General features: G+C 39.0%; 1 protein-coding gene across 7 annotated transcripts; it reads right to left on the bottom strand.

Annotated features, from left to right (window-relative positions):
- Positions 1–688: 688 nt before the first annotated feature.
- Positions 689–19,993, bottom strand: TBCCD1 (TBCC domain containing 1). Of its 7 annotated transcripts, none has more exons than XM_027585100.2 (8): positions 19,840–19,993; positions 14,747–15,125; positions 11,671–11,826; positions 7,957–8,323; positions 5,728–5,914; positions 5,089–5,586; positions 3,900–4,050; positions 689–1,912 (listed from the first exon to the last, which is right to left on the bottom strand). In XM_027585100.2, the coding sequence occupies exons 2-7, from the start codon at positions 15,080–15,082 to the stop codon at positions 3,921–3,923; spliced, it is 1,674 nt and encodes a 557-aa protein (XP_027440901.1). In that variant the 5' UTR covers positions 15,083–15,125; positions 19,840–19,993; the 3' UTR covers positions 689–1,912; positions 3,900–3,920. The 7 variants fall into 7 exon arrangements, with proteins under 7 accessions (XP_027440901.1, XP_027440904.1, XP_027440905.1 ...); XM_027585103.2 differs by lacking the exon at positions 19,840–19,993 and adding an exon at positions 18,906–18,935; XM_027585104.2 differs by lacking the exon at positions 19,840–19,993 and adding an exon at positions 18,768–18,859.
- Between the last annotated feature and the right edge of the window lie 112 nt (positions 19,994–20,105).

Consider the following 20,105-nt stretch of genomic DNA (forward strand, 5'->3'; position numbering starts at 1 on the left):
TTCAGGACACACACACAAGTTCTAATCCACAAGAAAGGGCTCTACAATATGTAGCCTGAGGGACAGAAAGCTACTGTGAGAATTACGGTCCTACCAAGGTTGAGCTAAGCCCAACTTGCCGCCTGCTTGGTGGCATTTTTTTCTGCCATGATATCCTATGGGAACATGCTCAGAGGACATTTCTCGGCACCTATTACACCTCTGACTTTTGGAATGAGATTACATTTTATGTAAATTCAAAGAAACCACAAATCAATCCTTCTCCATTTTCATTTTCCTGGTCAAGTATATTCTTCTTAAAAGTCCATCTTCCTCATGTTTTCACCAATAAAACTATCCAACAAATGGGATGCCCCCAAGACATATTATGGTCAATTCAGAAAATGGTAAATGTGCCTTGATAGGAAGATTACTGAGAAACAAATTAGTAAGTTATGTGCTTAGCTTTCTGAATTTGGTAAACTGGAAAGGATCTAAGTGATACCATTAATTTCATCAACCAATAGCAATTTCCAAAACACACTTGTTACTCCAGTGTTTCTTTATTGAATTCTCTCTTGAACTTCATCTTAAAATAAAAACTATGAAAACCTCAGAATTAACACACATTCTGAGAGTGAATTTTCACTTTAGATCAAGCCCTTTTTTTGATATAATTACTAAATCAATGACCAGTGAACATACAAAACAGTGTTTATCAGTGGATTCATTTAATAATTTAATAATTAATAATTTAATAATTCTTTTTCCTTTATCTTAAAGAATACAGCTTTCCCAATCAAATGTAAACTTTATTTTGACATAACATCACAAAGTGACATTGGTAACTGAGAGGAAGAATACATGACCCCAAAATGCCCTACTTTAACATGTGGATTATTTTGAGCTAAAGGCAATGAAGACCCTGCTGATTCAAGAAAAACTTTCCCTTAACTACCTAAAATAATTCAGATAGGGAGCCTGGCCCAGGAGAGCTATTACCAGAGGGAACTTTTAATCTGAATGACCCATCTGTATGACAAGGCAAACATCTAACTGCCACACATCTGCTCTTCTTAACATCCTGTGAATTACCCTTTGAAACCCCAGGCCCATATTCCATTCCTTAGCTCAGGGTAGCATATAAGCCAACTGCCTGACTTGTTCCTGGACTCATATTCTTATGAGGCTCCCACAGATATCTAATTAAAATTGTTTTTCTCCTGTTAATCTGTCTTATGTCAATTTAATTAATAGACTAAAGCCAAAAGAACCTAGAAGGATAGAGGAAAAATTCTTTCCTACCCCATAAAACCTATTCTAAAATTAAAAGCAAATCTTTATCTTTTTTCTCAAAAGGAGAAAATTACTTTTTAGAGTTTGCTTATTGAAAATTTGAAGCAGAAAATGAAAAATACACAATTTCATTGTTTCACACTTTTAAGGAATAAAATCTCTGTATAAAACTATTTCTGCTATATTTATACACCAACAAACTATACTTTCATTCCAATTATTTTTTAAAAGGAGTAGCAATTTCCTTTTAAATAGTTTCAAAGAACTATAAAACTCGTATTTAACTCTAGAAAGGATGAGACCCTTTCATCATACAAATTAAAATGTGAAAGTTACTTGCAAATCTACATTCAGTCACTTTAATATTAATATACAATGAAACTGCCTTCATCAACTTCATTTTGGCAACACAAAGATGAGCTTTCTGATGTTCTATAACAATACATTTATATAATAGTCAGAAGTTCATCTAAAATTCGACCTAAACAGTAATACATCAGTATGGAATGGAAATCAAGGAATGGTGTTAAATAGGAAGGAAAAAGCCCCAGTGTCTCTTGAGCAGCAAGAGCATCTTCCCAATTTAGTTTCAAGACGTGTACCATCTTCCATTCATCATCCTCCTGTTTCCAGGCCCCTGAAGATAATAAGAGAAAAATATCAGTAACTTAATTTTCTACTGCTTTCATGCAAATAATAGGAAAAAACTTCTATTTACAATATCATGTAAATCAAGGCCACGTGAGAGTTTATAGAGTGTTAAATACATAAGGTTTTAAGGTTAATTATATTCCTTTTTTTCTGAGGGTCACTTTAGTTCATAATAGAAGAAAAGACATGAAAAAGTGGCAGGCTATCGGGATTAGCCTCAACTAAAACTTCACCTTCTTATAGTTCCCATTTCCTTTGGGTAATCCTCATCAGATTCCTAATTCTTAATCTCAGCATTTATTAAATAAGTATTATAAAATTTTTTGTGTAAAAAGTAATACACAATTTAAAATGTAAACAATCTATAAACAATAAAGAGTAAGTTTTTGCAGTTTTGGAAAACAGTTCATTTCCTCAAAAAGTTAAACCTATAACCTTGCAATTCTACTTCTAGGTATATACCCAGAGAATTGAAAACATATGTCTACACAAAAACTTGTACACTAAAGTACCTAACAACATTATTCACAATAGAAGTGAAAACAACTGAAAAGGGGAAACAACTCAAATCTCGGATCAACTGATGAACGGATAAAGTGTGGTATATCCATACAATGGACTATTCCAGCCATAAAAAGGAAGGACGTACTGATGCAGGCTACAACATGGATGACCCTAAGGCCATAATGTTAAGCAAAAGAAGCCAGGCACAAAGGCCACATGTCCAATGATTCCATTTATAGAAAATGTCCAGAGTTGACAAATCAAGAGACAAAAAGTAGATTAGTGGTTGCCACGGACTAGAGAAAAGAGAAGATACTGGGGGTGGAGGAATGAGGACTGACTGTCCATGTATACGGGCTTTGTTTTTAGGATGATGAAAATGTTCTGGATTTGTCAGTGGTGAAGGTTGTACAAATTTGTCACTATGCTAATAAAAGCCACTGAATCCTTCACTTTAAAAAGGTGAATTTCATGGTATATAAATTCTATTATCAATAAAAATTAAGAGTAAGTTTTCAATCACTGTAGACATCTAGTCTCATTCCTCAAAGATAAACACTTTCAATAACTTATGTCCTTTCAGAAGTTTTTAAGGCATATAATTAGCATATAAGTATGTGCGATAAGCCCTCTCTTTTTTCAAACACACAAGGCAATATTTTACTCCTCCTTTTCTGCCTTCACCCCTCCAAACCCCCAGCTTAGATTCAGTATCAGCACCTACAGGTGGTAAACAAAATGCCTTACCAGTGTTGTATACCAGCTTTTGATCCTTGCCAATCTGATAGAGGAAAAATAGTATCTTACATTTCTTTAAGTAAAGGTATCTTTGTGTTTGTATTTTTCTGTGAATTATTTAATATCCTTTGTCTGTTTTTCTGTTGTTAGTCTTTTAAAAGACTTCAAAACAAAAAAGTAAACTAATTCCTATATTGAAAAGAGTATTTTATATTTGGATTAAATGACTTCTAGTAAATTTGTCTGTATCCATGTTCTCTTCTATTGGATCTGTGATCTTCCAGAGTTCAGTATTCAAATCTTCATTTGGATTAATTCTGGTAATTTATTAATGCTCATGTGCAATTAACAAAGATCAGTTAACTTAATTGATTTGTGTGTGGGTGATGGGAAAGATGAGAGATGTGTTAGAAAGGGGAAATACAGATGAAAGCTATGTATGGGGAAAGTAGTATCTTTGGACAGTACAACCTGTACTAGGCAAGAAGCAAAGAAGACAAAACTTGGCCCTTACATTTGCCCATTATTCCAAAGGCTCCACCTATGGAATAGTTTGGTTTTCACTCTAAAATGTGGCAAAAATGGGTATGTAAAGTCTGTATATGCTAGTGGGTCTGGCGGAGAAAAAGAGGCAGTACCCAGTAACATAATATTCTGCACAGCCTTTTTGCATGCTTGTAAGATTTTCCCAAGATAATTTGTTCTAAGTGGTCTACGTTATAAATGCCCACCAGTGTTTCCATGTAGGAGTCTTATCCTGCTGCTTGTTTGGAGCCTGCGGCAGGGGGCACAAGACTGTCCAGCTGTTGCCGATGTCCCGTATTAATCAACCACTCATAAAACTTATTCTCCACAAGTACCTGGAACTGCTTCCTTTGATCCCTAAAAGCGCCATCAAGAACAAAAAGAAGCTAAGAACACCAATTCATGTTCATTTTATTCCAAGTGATTATAAAGCACTTTTAATGGGATAGACATTAAATTATTTCTAGTTATCCATTTATTCCCTCCAAATAACTGCTCTGTTCAGTTCTGTACATTGGAGCACCACCACCCCCAGCCCCCGAGGAAAAAAAAAAAAAGATTGGTCAGATACAATATAAAAGTATTCTGCCCAGTCCTCAGCTCCTATCCAAACACTGCTAATTCTTCCAGGTCCAACACAAATTCTACTTCCTCCATAAATCTTCCCTGACTACCCACACTGATGTTTTCTGAATCTCTGTTAACAGTAACTGTTAACCGTGTCCCTGGCTCCTAGAGTTCAAAGACCAGTACCCTTGAAATAAAATTTTGTGGTAAACATAATAAACCACAATCATCTACTATCACAAGCATGTAATTTAAAAATAAGATATTTTGGCACCCCAAGTTTAGGAAGGATATAATTTCAGAATAAAAGACAAAATTTTAAGCGGACTAAATTTAGCTTTGTTTTAAAACACTGTGCTTATTTTTCACATTTTACCATGGATTAGGGAAAACTTGGACAAAAACTAGGATTAGTCCATGGAGCAGCATTAGGAATCCACCCTCGGTGAGTCTGTGGTATGGAGGAGTCAGGACATCTGTATTTCGAACAAGCCCCTTGGATGATTGATGCACAACTGAGGTTGAGAACTACTGATATAGTTAGAGAATTAAAAACTAAAACCAATTCATGTAAGTATTAGATCACGTGGATATGATCTTTCATAAATACAAGTTATCTGTCAACTAAAGCTTCCAAAAAGAAGGGAGTCTAATTCTTGAGCAGCTACTTGCTCCCATCCCCCAACCAAACAACCTGGAATACTGACCTTAACAAAAGACACATTACATCTTTTTTTATTACTTTAGTACAGCTGTAAACATGTACAGATTAATTTGTTTTCCCATGGAGTTTTACATAAGACAAATTCTTCTCTAGAAAACACTCACTTTGTCAAACGAGCCTCCTTCACAGTTTTCTGCCAGATTTGTATCTTCTGTTCTCTTTGACCCAGTGCTTTCTGATATGCAGATGGAAGACCCCCAGGTATCTCTGTTGTGTCCCCTTCCATTTCAAAGGGGATAATAAATACATAGAATTCACAAGGTGGTAAGAGTTGGAAGACACTTGTGTTGCAGTTCTCTCGGCACACAATCATTGGATTATCCCAATAGTTAGGCACGGTAGCGAGGCCGGTCCTGGCCATGTGATCCTCCAGCATTGGGTAATGGGTATGAAAAGGGGCAAAGGTTACTGCCTGGTTTCCAGAGAGAATAAGTGGGCGTGTAGGCGTCAGAATGTGAAAGATGCAGCCTGCTGTAGAAGAGATGGACAAACGATGGCAAACAGCAATGACTTTAACGTTGTCACAGCTGTGGAGGTGAAGAGCAGTCTGCACAGGGCCCAAGACGAAGGTGCTATTCCTGCATTTCTCAATGGTCACAGATCTGAAAAATGAAAAAATGAGGTAAATTCCTCTGAATGAGAGGAAGATCAAAAGAATATTTGACTACAAAATTATTCTCTGATGGCAAAAAAGGATCAATCCTAATCTAAAGAAAAGATCAAAATATCAGAACTGTGCTTACCGTAAGGGAGAGAGCAGATATATAAAAGATTCGTTGCACCGATGAATCTTTACATGTGCCCCCACCAGAGTATCTGAGCTCTTGGCCAACGTCTGCTTGTAAACCTGGCTCATCACCACCATGCGGTGCATCTTAGGGGCCATGTGCGTATTACAAGCAATCTTAGCTCTTTTGGTCGTCCCTTCAACTATTTAAGAAAAATATAAATAAATGAGATAGTTTCAAATCAAAGAAAAACAACCGTAGGAGGTTACATATGTCTAGGTGTGTAAGTGTCTAAAATTAGATACATGTAAGGTTTAGAAAAATGTTAAGATCTGGGCATTGGGTAAAGAGGTGTTCGCTATACTGTTCTCTTGTGTTTTTCTGTATGTTTACAATATTTCATAATCTTTTGTCATAAAAATTTTTTAAAACCTCTAGTCCATTCAAGATTGCCTACAGATCTAAGATGTTTTTTTCATGTGTATCTTTCAAGTAATGTGCCTAAGGTCATATGGTTAGTGACAGAGCTGGCCCAACTCAAGTATCTTCTCCAAGTTGCCCTAATTTATCATCCCAATCCTTAAATAATCTCTTTAAGTCATCATAATACTAATTTCAAACCCCTCCTAAGCTACTTACCACATCATTCCATGAATTCTATTTGGATTCATGCCTTTAATCCCTACACATCGTTAGTAACTGAGAGCCCATCTTCCTTTCTCACACAGTGCCTTGCAGAAACTGACACTCAAAAACTGTGCAGGGGTTGTCCCCACAATACAGTCTCGCCGTTATGTGATTGGCTTCTCACACTGTACCTCTCTGAAAGCCAGCAGGACACCCCTGTAAAGAATACTGGCCAAGTATGAGGAGGTTGCATAAGTATGCTACTACTTTTTAAAAAAAATAAAAACAATTCTTATTGCTTCCTTTTATTAAATAAGTGATACCGGTTATTGTAGACAATTTCTAAATACTAGTGGTAAAAGAAGATACAAATTATTTGTGATCCTATTATCCACCTCCGCTAACATTTCAGTATAATTCTAAGAGGTTAGATATCCTTTTTCCTACTAGTGACTACCATAACAACATTTAAAAATTTGCTTGAGCCTATATTCTTTTATCATCAAGAATTATGCAGTATAGGGGCGCCTGGGTGGCTCAGTTGGTTAAGCGACTGCCTTCAGCTCAGGTCATGATCCTGGAGTCCCTGGATTGAGTCCCGCATCGGGCTCCCTGTTTGGCAGGGAGTCTGCTTCTCCCTCTGACCCTCCTCCCTCTCATGTGCTCTCTCTCCCTCTAATAAATGGTATCTTAAAAAAAATGTATTTCATAAAAAAAAAGAATTATGCAGTATATCCTATATATTTATGGGACCCTTCAATATCTGGAAGTCTGTGACCTCTTACTAGAGCAATAGCTTGGGTGGATATAGAATTCTTGGATCACAGTCTTTTTGCTTGAGAGTCTGTAGACATTGTTCAACTATTTTGTTTTTTAGCATTATAAAAATTTGACACAAAAACTGATTTTTTTTAATTACATGGAACTTATTTTTTCTTTATCCTTGAAATTCAGAGATTGTGGAAGTATGTTCTAGGTTTTTTTTTTTTTTTCCCTTTTTTCATTAATTTTGCCTGGCATTTGTCTCAGTGTAGGCATCTACTTCTCTTTAAACTTATACTTGGGTCCCAGAAGTCATACAGCCCCTGAACCTATCCTGTTAGCCATCGCTGGACTGTCAGGAATAAGTATCTGATGCAACCAAGGCCAGATTTTCTCTACTTTAGATTTTTCTAAACTGGAAATGTCAAGTTAATCTGTTTGTGTCTGTGTACCTAAAATGGACCCCAGTTTTACACCAACTCTCTGAGGTTGTGACTGTGGAATGGCCAAATCCGGCTGTGGTACAGAGAAGATAGGAAGGCCCTCAACAAATGAGCACGTGAGAGGGCAAGGGAGAAAGAGAACAGAGAAAAGCAGAGCAAAGTGACAACTGACTGAAGCTGGAGTTCCGTTAACTGCCAAAAGAATGACCCGGACCCTAAAATCAGCTCTCTCACACTACTGCTGCCTTGATGGAAAAAGTCCTAGACAAAAGAAAGCAGTCCCCTTTTTCTCTCTTACGGTAGCAATATTTTGTAGGTCTCCAGAAGAGATGTGATTATTAACACGCCAGAAAACACTAGGTTCCTTAACTTGTCATTCAATTTAATATAGATTAAAATACTGAAAAAATACCTTGGTGAGCCCAAGCCAATTTCTTTCCAGACTTAAGGCAAGCAGATGTACCAAATGGATTCCCCGTCAAACAGGCTCTCAACCAGGCTTCCAGCTTGTAGAAAGAAAAGGTCTTAGAGATCCTTGAGAAGCCACTTTCTGCATGCAGTGGTTGCCACAGAGCAAGTTCATGAAGTGGATATATCTTCCTGGCTCTACTCACTGTACCTTCAATAAGAAAGCTGAGGGCCACAACAGCTTCGCGAGAGACTAGACTACTATGGGTCGAATGAAATGATGCAGTGAGTTGTTCTGGATCTAAAAGCAGCTCAAGGAGATCTGACAGATGATCACAGACAAATGCTTGGTGACTATAATCATTCCAGTTCTAAAAAATATCAAAATAAAGCACTCTTAACAGAACAGATTTTACAAGACCTGAAAATTTTATATTTTAATTATTTTGTATTTCTACTTTGCCTCGCCTCCTAAAAAAAGCATTTAAGGCAACAATATAAACCGTGTAAAGATTTTTTAATATTATGTGATAGGTATAAACAGACTCTCTCCCTTCCTTAGCTACTTCAAAAGTAATACTATAGCGAACCTTTAGTGTGTGCCGACCACAAAGCGTTGTACAAACTTTAACATATTTAATCCTAGCTACCATCTTGCAATAGATGTCGTTACCATGCCCATTTTACAAATGAGGAAATGGAGATACAGAAAGCTAGGAAACTTGCTCAAGGTCACACAGCTAGTAAATACTCTAAGTTTCAGATCTAACATAAAAATAGCTACCTTGGACATTCATTCGATGAAACACTGGGTTTCTTTATTTACCTTCTCGTATTACAGGAGGAGTTTCAAATTCCACTGGATGGAACAAGGCAACTGACCTTACCGTAGCTAGATTTAAGAGAAGTTATCACTTTTGGAATAAGCTTTGAGTTGGCAGGTGTCTCAATGACTTGGATCATTCATTTGACAGGTATTTCTTGAATATCTCTTATGTGGTATGAGCAGTGTTAAGTGATGAATTATGCAAACTGAATAGGACATAGTTCTTGTCCTCAAGGAACTAGGAGCCTATGTAGTGAAAAGACAATGCAAGCAACTGTTGCACAATGAGATAAGAACTACAGCAGAGATCTGTAAAGACATGCTATGAGCCAGAGAGGAATAAGGAACCCCTCTGGAGGGGGGGAGGGAATCATCGTGGAGTGCTGTTTGAACAGATTCTTGATTAATATTGTTAGTTATGCAAACAGATAAGGAAAAAAGGCATTCTAAGCCTATGGAATACCATACGCAAAGATCCATAGCAGTAAAAGTACCTGCGTGTTCAGAAAACTGGAGGTAGGGACCAATCATGAAAGGCCTGTATGAAACACTAAAGCATCTGGGACTTATTTTGTGTGCCAAGGACTTTAAAACTATTTTCTAAATAGCTATACCTTTTCTCTTTTTAATAAACTCTCATCTGGATACCACAGAACATGTCAAAGCAGGGCTGTTGCTCTTCATCTCTCTTACTGCATCCCCTCACCCATAGCAGGCTCTGAGGTGGCTCCATGGAGCACAAGATGAAAACAACGGTGACTACAATAATTACTGATGGGAGATTTGACAGGAAACACATATAATCCTTCTGCATTTAGAAAGTCCAGTGTAGTAGGTGGAGTGCAGACTAAAAGCAGGGTGACCACGTAGGACCTAATTATAGAAATCAAGGCCCCCCCGCCAAAATGTCAGTATGGCCTATATAAGAGGAAGAAAAGAGACAGACTTTATTTTTATTTTTAAAGATTTTATTTTTAAAGTAATCTCTACACCCACTGTGGGGCTTGAACTCTCACAACCCTGATATCAAGAGTTGCACGCTTCACCAACTGAGCCAGCCACCCAAAGAGGGACAGATTTTTAAATTAGAGTTATTTTGGAGGCAGAATAAGTAAGACTTGACAAAAAACTAGGTATGGGTGCTGAGAGAATAAGCATGGGTAGCTGGTGGTAACCCTCTCTGGCTTCAGGAATATAAGTCAATTCAAGTAAAGGGAGATTTTACTGTAGGGACACACAGTCATCTCCCAAGCTGAAGTATAGGTAGGCCTCATCAGAACTGGAACTGGAAGGCCATCTTGGGCCCGGTTCTCCCTTGCCAGTGTCTCTACATGTCTGTTCCATTCTATTCTTTTTCTCTGATTGCCTCAGAGTTTCTAATCCCTCCTAACTCCAGGTCACTTATGAACATGCTGGCTATTCTGGTCCCAGTGCTACCTGAGCTGCCAGCTCAAGCACCCAGCACAAACTGGTAATTTCTTCAGTTCCTGGGGGCACTGACTGGGCCAGGTCATCAATTCAAACCAGACCAATTTCAAATACATACCTATGAATGGGTTACTCTAGTCAAATGTCCATCTCTGGTCTAATCAGTTGTTGGGAGAGGTCATGTTATAGCACAAACTAAGAGTCACCATTTACTGATGCTTACTATGCCACAAGTCTCATGCTAATGTATTACTAAATTCTCACAGCCACTCAGAAATAGGAATTATCATCCCCATTCACAAAAGACAAGCCATGGCCTAGAAAACTTAACCGACTTGCCTAAAATCATGTGATATTAAATGGCAGAGCCAATTTGAATGCAGACTACCTTAGTTCAAAACACCATCTCTACATGGTGCCCATTCAACAGGAAATAAGTGTGGAAAGAACAGACAATAATCGGCCTAATACATCTGGACTTGGACATTCTGAATTTAAGGTATAGACAGGGCATCTACATGAGGAGACAAACTTAGGAGTCATTGAGATATGTGAAGTCATGGGAAGAGAAGAATTATGTTTAAAGAATATGTCTAGTGAGAAGACAAAATTTCCCCAGGCAGAATCCTGGGGGAATAGTGGCCTGTAGGGGCCAGTGGGGAGGCTCATGGAGAGTGAGAAGAAAAAATGAGAAGCACAACCAGGAGGGAATCATATCACGGAACATAAGGGTGGACAGGTTTACTTGAAAAAGGAGATTATAAAAGTGCCAAATATCAGAAAGGTTTTTGTTGTTGCTGTTTGCCTCAGAACATTTTTAAAGAACCTGCACATGGCAGTAAGACTGAGATCTATGTTTTACTTAAGGTTTTTTAGAATACCTTTACATAAACAGGTAAAAACATTTCAGTTTTCTTTACAAAAACAGAAAGAAGAAATAACACAATTTCTAAAACTCACAATGTGAGGCAGTTAAGTTTAACTACTACGTTGTTGCATCATATAATACGACAGAAGCATGCTGAGCTTAAGTATATCAAAGCACATCACTTAAACATATGAGAAGATATTTTTATAGAAATTTTTTTCACTAGATTTCAACAGACTTTGTAAACACTACATCTTCTCATTTAACCTAACTTAGTCTAAAGTAGATTCAAATTCATTAACATTTGCAAAAATGAGAATGCTAATGAGAGTACAGTGAATAATTTGCCCCCGGATCACGCAATTTTTGTGTCATTGAAGGAATGAATGGAAATTACTTCTCTATACTTGGGCTAAGATTGCAAATATTTATTTTGTTTTATAATAAGGAAAAGAAACAAAAAAGCAAAACAAAACAAAACACGCCAACAAATGACTGGCTTATATAAGTAATCCCAACACAATTTTTAATGAAGGCAAATCATCTTCCTCATAAATTGTCGCTTTCAAATAAGGAGACCAAAATTTAAACAGTACCTTATTATGGCAACTGGATTTTTCAGTCAAATCAGGAGACTGAGATCTATTTCTGGGACTAGGCCACTCTTCTCCAATCAAAGATGTCCTCAGGGAGACCTTGTTTAACTGCTGTATGTATAAGAAGAGCAGAAACTGTAGGGTGTTCACTGAAAGCTGGCCAAAAAGAAAAAAGATGATGAATACATGTCCTAAACCACATCAGTTCCTAGTCTACAGCTAAGTAGATACAGTAAAATAAATTCACAACAGTTTGCAAATCCTAAAAAGAAAAATGTAGAAACTTGCTAGCATTTGATATGTATGTTTCTGATACCCAGATATAGGAATTTCTAAAACTAATTAAACTGGAGTCACTTACCTTCTCAGAAAGCTATGTAGCATCTATGGCCATAGACATTCTCTCCCCAAAATCGATGAAGAGGAGAGGATGAAGTACATATTTTTTAAAAGTATAGTATTTCAGAAGTTTAAAATTGCAGTTAAAATAAAAAAGACAAACTTTAGTCACTTGAATAAATAAATGGAAGAAAGGAAGAAGAAAATTTCACGAAAATATGCAGTTTAGTCTAACCTAAGGCTCAAAGACCTATCAAAAAAAATTTAGGGTATCAATGCAACATCTGAAATTGTATGTAATTTTTTGGTGTATGTGCATTTTGTGGGGGAGAAGGACTCAGTTTTTCATCAAGTTCTTAAAAGAGTGTTTGACTTAAAAAAATACTATTGGTCTGAGAGATGTTTATAAGTCATTTCTTATTTGAAGAAAGGTATTGAAGCTCAGGATTTGAAGCTCATGATTATCCTCATATACCATTCCCATACACATACAGGAGGCACAAAAATGTAATACATCTGGTACTACAGCTGTATTCACCCTGCTTCCCAACCTGGCTAAAAATTGCTAAACTAAAGAATTGAAAAATACAGATTCTCAGGATCACCTAGACCTATTTAATCAACTGTCAATCAGAACCCCATCAATCTACATATTTTTTAAAATGCTACTTTCTTAATTTTTTGAGATAATTGTAGAGTCACATGCAGTTGTAAGAACTAACAGAGAGATCCTGTGTACACTGTATCCAGTTTCCCATCTTGCAAAGCTATAATACAGTAGCACAATCAGGGTGGTGACATTGATGCAGCCAAGTTACAGAACATTTCCATCCACACAAGGATCTCTCATGTTGCCCTTTTATAGCCACAACTACTTCCTACTTCCCTCCCACCCTCACCCCTTCCTTAATCCCTGACAATCACTCATCTGTTCTCTATCTCTCTAATTTTGTCATTTCAAGAATGTTATATAAATGGAATTATACAGTCTGTAACCTTCTGGAATTGGCTTTTTTTTTACTTAGCAAAATTCCTTCATTTTATATATAATTCCATTTAACAATTATTGTTATATTATCATTATTCATATACCTTCTTCTTCATGAGACTATAAGATCCTCATCTTTTTCATTTTTATATTCCTAATAAGTAGCATAGAATCTAGCACATAATAAGCACTCAAAAAATCTGGAGCTTCTTGAAGGTTTTATTAATCTCTGTATCCAGCATCCACTACTGTACCTCATACATAGTAGGCACTTAATATTTAATTAATGAGTAACTATAATGTCCTTCCTCTCTTGCCAAACTTTTCAATTTCCAAACCTTGTTTAGATATTACCCCATGTGGCACAAAGTGGCTAGATACTAACTAAATACCTTTACTTTTCTTCCTGGGCCCGCATTTAGATGGCATTTCTCAGCCTCCCTTGAAGTTAGACATGGTATAACTGGGTTACAGTCAATGGAATGTGGGTGGATTGACATATGCCACCTTCAAATCTCCCAAAAACACTCCACAAAAAAATGGAAGTGAAGGACTCTGAGGCCTTAGTGGGCACGACTGGGGCAAACTGTATTATACCTGCAATTATTCACTTCCACAGCCTCTAGGAGGCTTATCCATGGCCATGGGATTGCCCTACCTACTGTGAGGTAGTCTACCTCCCCATCTTCCTGATTTTAGACACAGACATATAACAAAGCTTTAGCCAATGGGATGAAACTAGTTACAGTTTATGTCCCATCAGAACAAAAGAAGCATCAAGAGTCTTCTCCTGCTCTGCTACTCTTCTCTTCTGTCATAGAATAGGCGTTAACTATACAGAATATGTTTCTTCAGCCTGGGTCCCCAAATGAGTAGACACATAGAGTCAAGCCATAACCTTTAGCCCTAGCTAAAGTGCAGGCTGCACGTAAAATAAGCAAGAAACAAACCTTTGTTACTGTAGGCGACTGGAATTTCATTTTTGTTTTTTAACTGCAACAAAGCTAATAATACTGTGGCTCCAAGAGATAGAAGATGACTAGATCCCTGAGTCATTCCTTGGACAACAGCAGCCTAGAGACTCATCCAACCAGATGCCCTGTGTTATATACTGCTGCATGAATGAAAAATAAACTGTTACTGTGCTAAGCCACCGGAATGGCAGGAATGTTTGTTACTGTAATGAACATACTCTGGCTAATATACTTTCTCTGTGAAGTCTTTCCTGATCACCAGAACTAACCATTCTCTTCCCTATCCTATTTCTGTACTTTATGCACACTTTTACTATTATACGTTCCACACTATCAAATAGCACTTTTTTTACACACCAACTTCCCCTACTAGTCTAAGAGCACCAGGAGGACAGAGATGCTATTCCAATCATCTTTGAATCCCAGCACATAGCAGATGCTCCCTTAAAAATAGTCAGGTTCTCTGACCATAACGTATCAATGATTCATAACCTCACTCACCTTAAAATGTTTTTAAAGTCAGTGAAAGCATTTCCCTCTTTCAATTACAGGGTTCTTGTAACATTACTGCTTTGGAAGTAGGTGAATAGAGATTGCTAAGTAAGAGCTAATTCATTAAATACTGCCCAAATGGAACAGTTAAAAAAATGGCACTTTGGGATCACAATAGTCATTAACCTAAAACCACACATTGCGTACAGCTAGTACAAAAATTAAAGATAGTTTATTTCTTAAAATAATTAAACACAACATACAAATACATATAAATCCATACCTGATTTCTCTGCTTTTCAACTTCATCCTCAGACATGCAGTTGGACAGAATCTCAGACCATTCCAGGCGCTCCTCTGGTGTCTTTACTGCAAGACTATCAAATATTTCAAAGTAAAGCCACGCCAGATCCTTAGCCAACTGCAGCTTCCCACATGCAATGTGCCTCCATGTAGACCAGTACAGGCGTGGGTAAGCTCCTTCTGTGGCCCGGGTTCGCACATACGTGGATATCTTCCTGAGATAGTGAAGACTGAACTTGGACGGAGGGGGGACCTGCAAGGCACCCACTATAAAGGGTTCTGCTTTCACCCAGAGGAGAACTCCGGACTGATCCATATTATCTCGAAGGACATCTGTGTAATAAGGCTTCTTGGCATACCTAGGAAACAAAAGTTTTTTCACACACTGATTTGAAACAAAACTCATTTATACATGTTCTTTGTGTTGTTGTTGTGTTTTTGTCTGTTTTCTCCATTTATACATTTTCTTTAAGGTGGCCCCCTCCCTTCACTATTTTAAGGTGTACTATGTCAGTTTGAAAAGCAGATCTAAACAAACTGAGGGTTGCTGGAGTGGTGAGGGGTGGGAGGGATGGGGTGGCTGGGTGATAGACATTGGGGAGGGAGGGTATGTGCTATGGTGAGCGCTGTGAATTGTATAAGACTGTTGAATCACAGACCTGTACCTCTGAAACAAATAATAATTATATGTTTAAAAAAAAAAAAAGAAGAAGAAGATAGCAGGAGGGTAAGAATGAAGTGGGGGAAATCAGAGGGGGAGACGAACCAGTTTGTTTCTCTGAGAAACAAACTGAGGGTTCTAGAGGGGAGGGGGGTGGGGGGATGGGTTAGCCTGGTGATGGGTATTAAAGAGGGCACGTTCTACATGGAGCACTGGGGGTTATATGCAAACAATGAATCATGGAATACTACATCAAAAACTAATGATGTAATGTATGGTGATTAACATAACATAATAATAAAAAAATAAATAAATAAAAAGCAGATCTAGTTTATCAACCAAGCGCAGAATAAATTTTTGGTCAGATGTCACTACAATCGATTTGAACAAGAAAAATTGTATGATAAAACAAAATTATCTTACTTGAATTGTTCAAAGTGGTTGTTTTAGGGAGAGTGTATAAACGCATGAAGTATGAGTTGGAATCCTGCTCAGGAAAGGAAGAAAAGAAGAAATGGGAGAGTCATCTCTTCACAGGAAATCTCTGCCTACACTGAGGGGCAATGCTAGTCAAAATAAGGGGAATAAAATTTGAGTCAAATCACTTACACAAAGAGGATGGTGGGTTAAAGATGTGGACGTGTTAGCTGACATATAGTTCAATATGAAGCACTAATGTGGTATGGCAGACGAATGCTCACACAAGTGTGGGCTGCAGAAAGAGATCATTTTTGTTCTCTGTAACAGTGAACCTGCTCTGGCATATTCTTTTGCTTAGTTCAGGTGCAGTGATTTCAGATTTTGTTTGTTGTTTCTTTGTTACAACAACAATACATAATTTTCATGGAATACTTATAACATATCTCAAAATAGAAGGGGAGGAAATCATTCACTGTCCCGCCATCAAAGGGAAACTAGTTAATATTCTATTGTACTTCCTTTCCATCTCTTTTTCTACATAGACTGGATGTTAGTTTTTGAATTTTCAAACTTGTGATAACAGCATATATACAGTTCTTTTAAAAGCTTCATAGCACTCTAAATAAAGGTACCCTAGTTTATTCACCTGTTCTCCTATTTTCGGACATTAAGTAGGTTTAAAATTTTTCACAAAAACAAGATAGGCAAAATACTAATCATTGTTGAAGTGGGGTGATAAGCACATGGTGGTTTATTTACCCATTCTACTTTTGTATATGTTAAAATTTTCCACTGTAGAAAATTTAAATGTAGGCGAAGAGTGAAGGGGATTAAGAAGTATAAAATTCCGGTCATAAAATAAGTAAGTCGCAGGGAAGAAAAGTTCAGCATAGGGAATATAGTCAATAATATTGTAATAACTTTGGATGGTAACGGATGGCAACTATACTGTGTGTGTGTGTTTTTTTGTTTTGTTTTATTTAAGTTGGGGAGCCCAACAGGGAGCTTGAACTCACAACTGAGATCAAGATCTGAGCTGAGACTGAGTCGGAGGCTTAACCAACTGAGCCACCCAGGCACCCCAGTGGTATTTTGTAATGTATATAACCGTCAAATCACTACGCTATACAACTGAAACTAATATAATGTACATCAACTATACTTCAATTAAAAAGAAAACAAAAAGTTTAAATGTTTCACACTATAAATAATGCTATAATTACCATCTTTCTGCACATTTTCTGAACTATGACTGTTTCTGAGAAAATTTTCAGATACGCATTGGTGAAATGAAGTAAATGACATTTCTAAAGCTCCTGACATATATTTCCATCGCTTTCCAAGATGACTGTATCAAACTGTACCATCACTTGACCAAGGTACCGTCGAGTACCACTTAACCATTGAGCACTCCTCAGCATTAAGTAACATCACTTAAAAAACCTTCTTTATATGACTGATGGAAAATGTTTTATTGCTATTATTATACATTCCATTTGATTCCAAGAACGTCATGCCTCTTTAAGGAATTATCTGCTCAAAAAAATAATTGACATCAATTAGATGCTTACGATGTTCCGCAGGCTAAATATTTTTCGTTCTTCACCTCCTTTTGTCCTCTCAACCATCTAGAGATACGACCGTCCCCATTTTCAGACGAGCACACGGAGGCTTGGAAAAGTTAAGGGACTTACCCAAAGTCACATACTTAGATTGGCACCACCCTGGATTAGAATTCAAGTCTGTCTGACTTGAGAACTGTGTTACTTACAAATGGACTTTAGGAACCCAGTTTTGGGAAAATCTCTGGAAAATGGGAGTGGACCCAGATGAGGATTACCAGAACGAGTGGCCTTAGATGTGAGGCCACAGAGCGCCAGGTAAAGGAACGTGGAGCCTGTGTGTTCCTGAAACCCAAAAGAAGGGTGGGAGAGGGTAAAGCGCAGCTGTCTTCGTACACGGGAATGGCTTAGCGCTGCTCTGAGGAAAAGAGATGAAGTTACGTGAGGAAGATCTTAGTTCGCCCCGAGATAGAAAGAGGCTGCGTGAGATCCTCAACTCCTGTTCCTGAAATGTGCAATCGAAAGCCAGATCCTGGGGAAGGAATTCTGAGACTCGAGAGGGCTAAATTCCTAACAAACATGGGCTCTTTCCCTCTCAAAAGCAGCCCCCGGGAGCGCTGAGGTGATGTTTTCTGGCGGGGAGATGGGCGTGAGACCCACAGCGGTCCTCCGGGACGGGGTCCTTCACCACCACCTCCGACACCGTCCTGGTCCGGGCCGCACGAGCTCCCCGGCCGGACTCTGGGAACTGGGAAACCCCAGCCGGCAGGCTCCGTAGCGGACCCGAGACCTGGGGAGCCAAGAGGCAGCCTCCCCGGCCCGCCCTCCGTCCCTGGCGTCGGCCCGCGCGCGGTTACCTGCGAAGGCAGGGCCGCTCCGCCGCACCCTTCGCGCGCCGCCGCGCCCAGCTCGCCCGGCCCGCCCCTCCCCTCGCCCGCCGTCTCACCCACTGCGCAAGCGTCAGGCCTCGCGCCACCGAGAACCGGAGGCTGATGTTGCTAGAGAGGCCTCCCGCTTCTCCCTCAAGCTGAGAAGTACTTGGCTGAGGCCAAAAGTCCTCGGTGCTGGGACCTGGAGCCAGACCCGGCCGCTTCTGGTATCGCGCCTTTCACCTCAGGGAAGTAGGGAGTTTTCTATTGCTCTACACATCTATGGTCAGCCGATAGCTGCTGGTAAGGTCAGCACGCTTTGATCAGTAATGTAACGACAATGACAGTTTACATTTACAGCGTTCACCGCGGGCAGGCCCTGTGTAAAGCACCCTTATGTGTATTATGTCTTCCCAAGAGCCCTTTAAGTTAAGGACGTCTGTTTTACCGACAACTAAACTAGGGCGTAGAGAGGTGGAAGTAACACACCCCTAAGGTCACAGCAAGAGAGCAGCCAGGATCGAAACCCAGGAAACCCAGGCCGTCTGAAGCCAGAGCCCCCGGGGTTATTAGCTCCTTAACAAAAGAGCCCGCAGGCTAGCTTTGTTAGCTTTCCCGCCACGTTACCGCTTTCATGAAGCTTTTTTGGATTCCACCCTGCAGAAGACACCACTCCTTCCTCGAAGCCTCCACTTTTTAGCCATTTCCTGGTTTCTTAGTTCGTTTATGGCTTGTATAGGTGTGGGAGTTACAAAGGTAAATAAGACCATAAAATGCAATTTGGTTCCTCTTTTATGTGGCCTCTCTCCTCCAGTAGGCATCTTCCTGAAAACAGTAACCTTGTCTTCCCCTTACCTCTGTATGAGCCAAGAGTAGATAGGGGCTTTGGATTCAAACTGATCTGGGTGAGAATTCAAGCTGCACTAAATAGTTCAGTGACCGTGAACAGATTCTGTCACCTCTCTATGAGGGCACAGATCGTACTAGGCTTTAAAAATTTTTCCCAGCTTTATTAAGACACAGAGTTTTGTAAGCTAGCGTAAAGAGTTGGGATTTTATTTTAAGCACAATGAAAAGCCATTAGTGGGTTTTGAGCAGGGGAATGACGTGATCTGACATGTTTGCAAAAAATCATGGGGTTGGGGGTCAGAAGTTTAATAAGAGATAGTGAAATATCAAGACTGGAGGGAGGGAGACCACTTAGGAAGTCTTGCTAGGTAAGAGATGGTGTGACTTGGCCCAGAGAGGTAGTGGAGATGAACAGAAGTGGACAGATTCAGGATATAGTTTAAAGGCAAAGATTTGGATAGGGAATACAGGGGCGGAATTAAGGAAGACACCTAGAATTTTGTCATGAACAAATAGGTGGGGGAATCAAAGAGTTCTCCTAAGTGTGATAATAGTTATTCACTGCATGCTTATTGTGCCAGATGCTGTGCTAGACAGTTTACAGCTTTTCTCCCATTAAAATTTCACAACACTGCCAGAAAAATGTTTTGCCTCAGGTTTGTAAATAAACCTTAGGCTAGACTGGGGGGCTAGGGAAGGGGGATGTTCTCACCGCTAGGTGATGGAAGCTGAATCCACGGCCTCTTCTCAGTGAAACTGAGGCAATTTTCTTCCGGGCTTGTTCCAAGAGGGTAAAATAAGACCTCTTAAGCAACGCGTTCGCCCTACCGTCGGCGTAGAGTAATTGTCCCCGCCCATTTCCCCTGTGTCCCTCCACTCCCGCATCCAGCGTAAAGTTCAATATGAATGAAATTCCCAGACTTGTAACAAGATAAATCCTCCCTCCCGTAATTGGTCGGTACTCGAAGCGGAGCCTTG

Source organism: Zalophus californianus, chromosome 1 (genome assembly GCF_009762305.2).
Source record: "Zalophus californianus isolate mZalCal1 chromosome 1, mZalCal1.pri.v2, whole genome shotgun sequence".
Lineage (NCBI taxonomy): Eukaryota > Metazoa > Chordata > Mammalia > Carnivora > Otariidae > Zalophus > Zalophus californianus.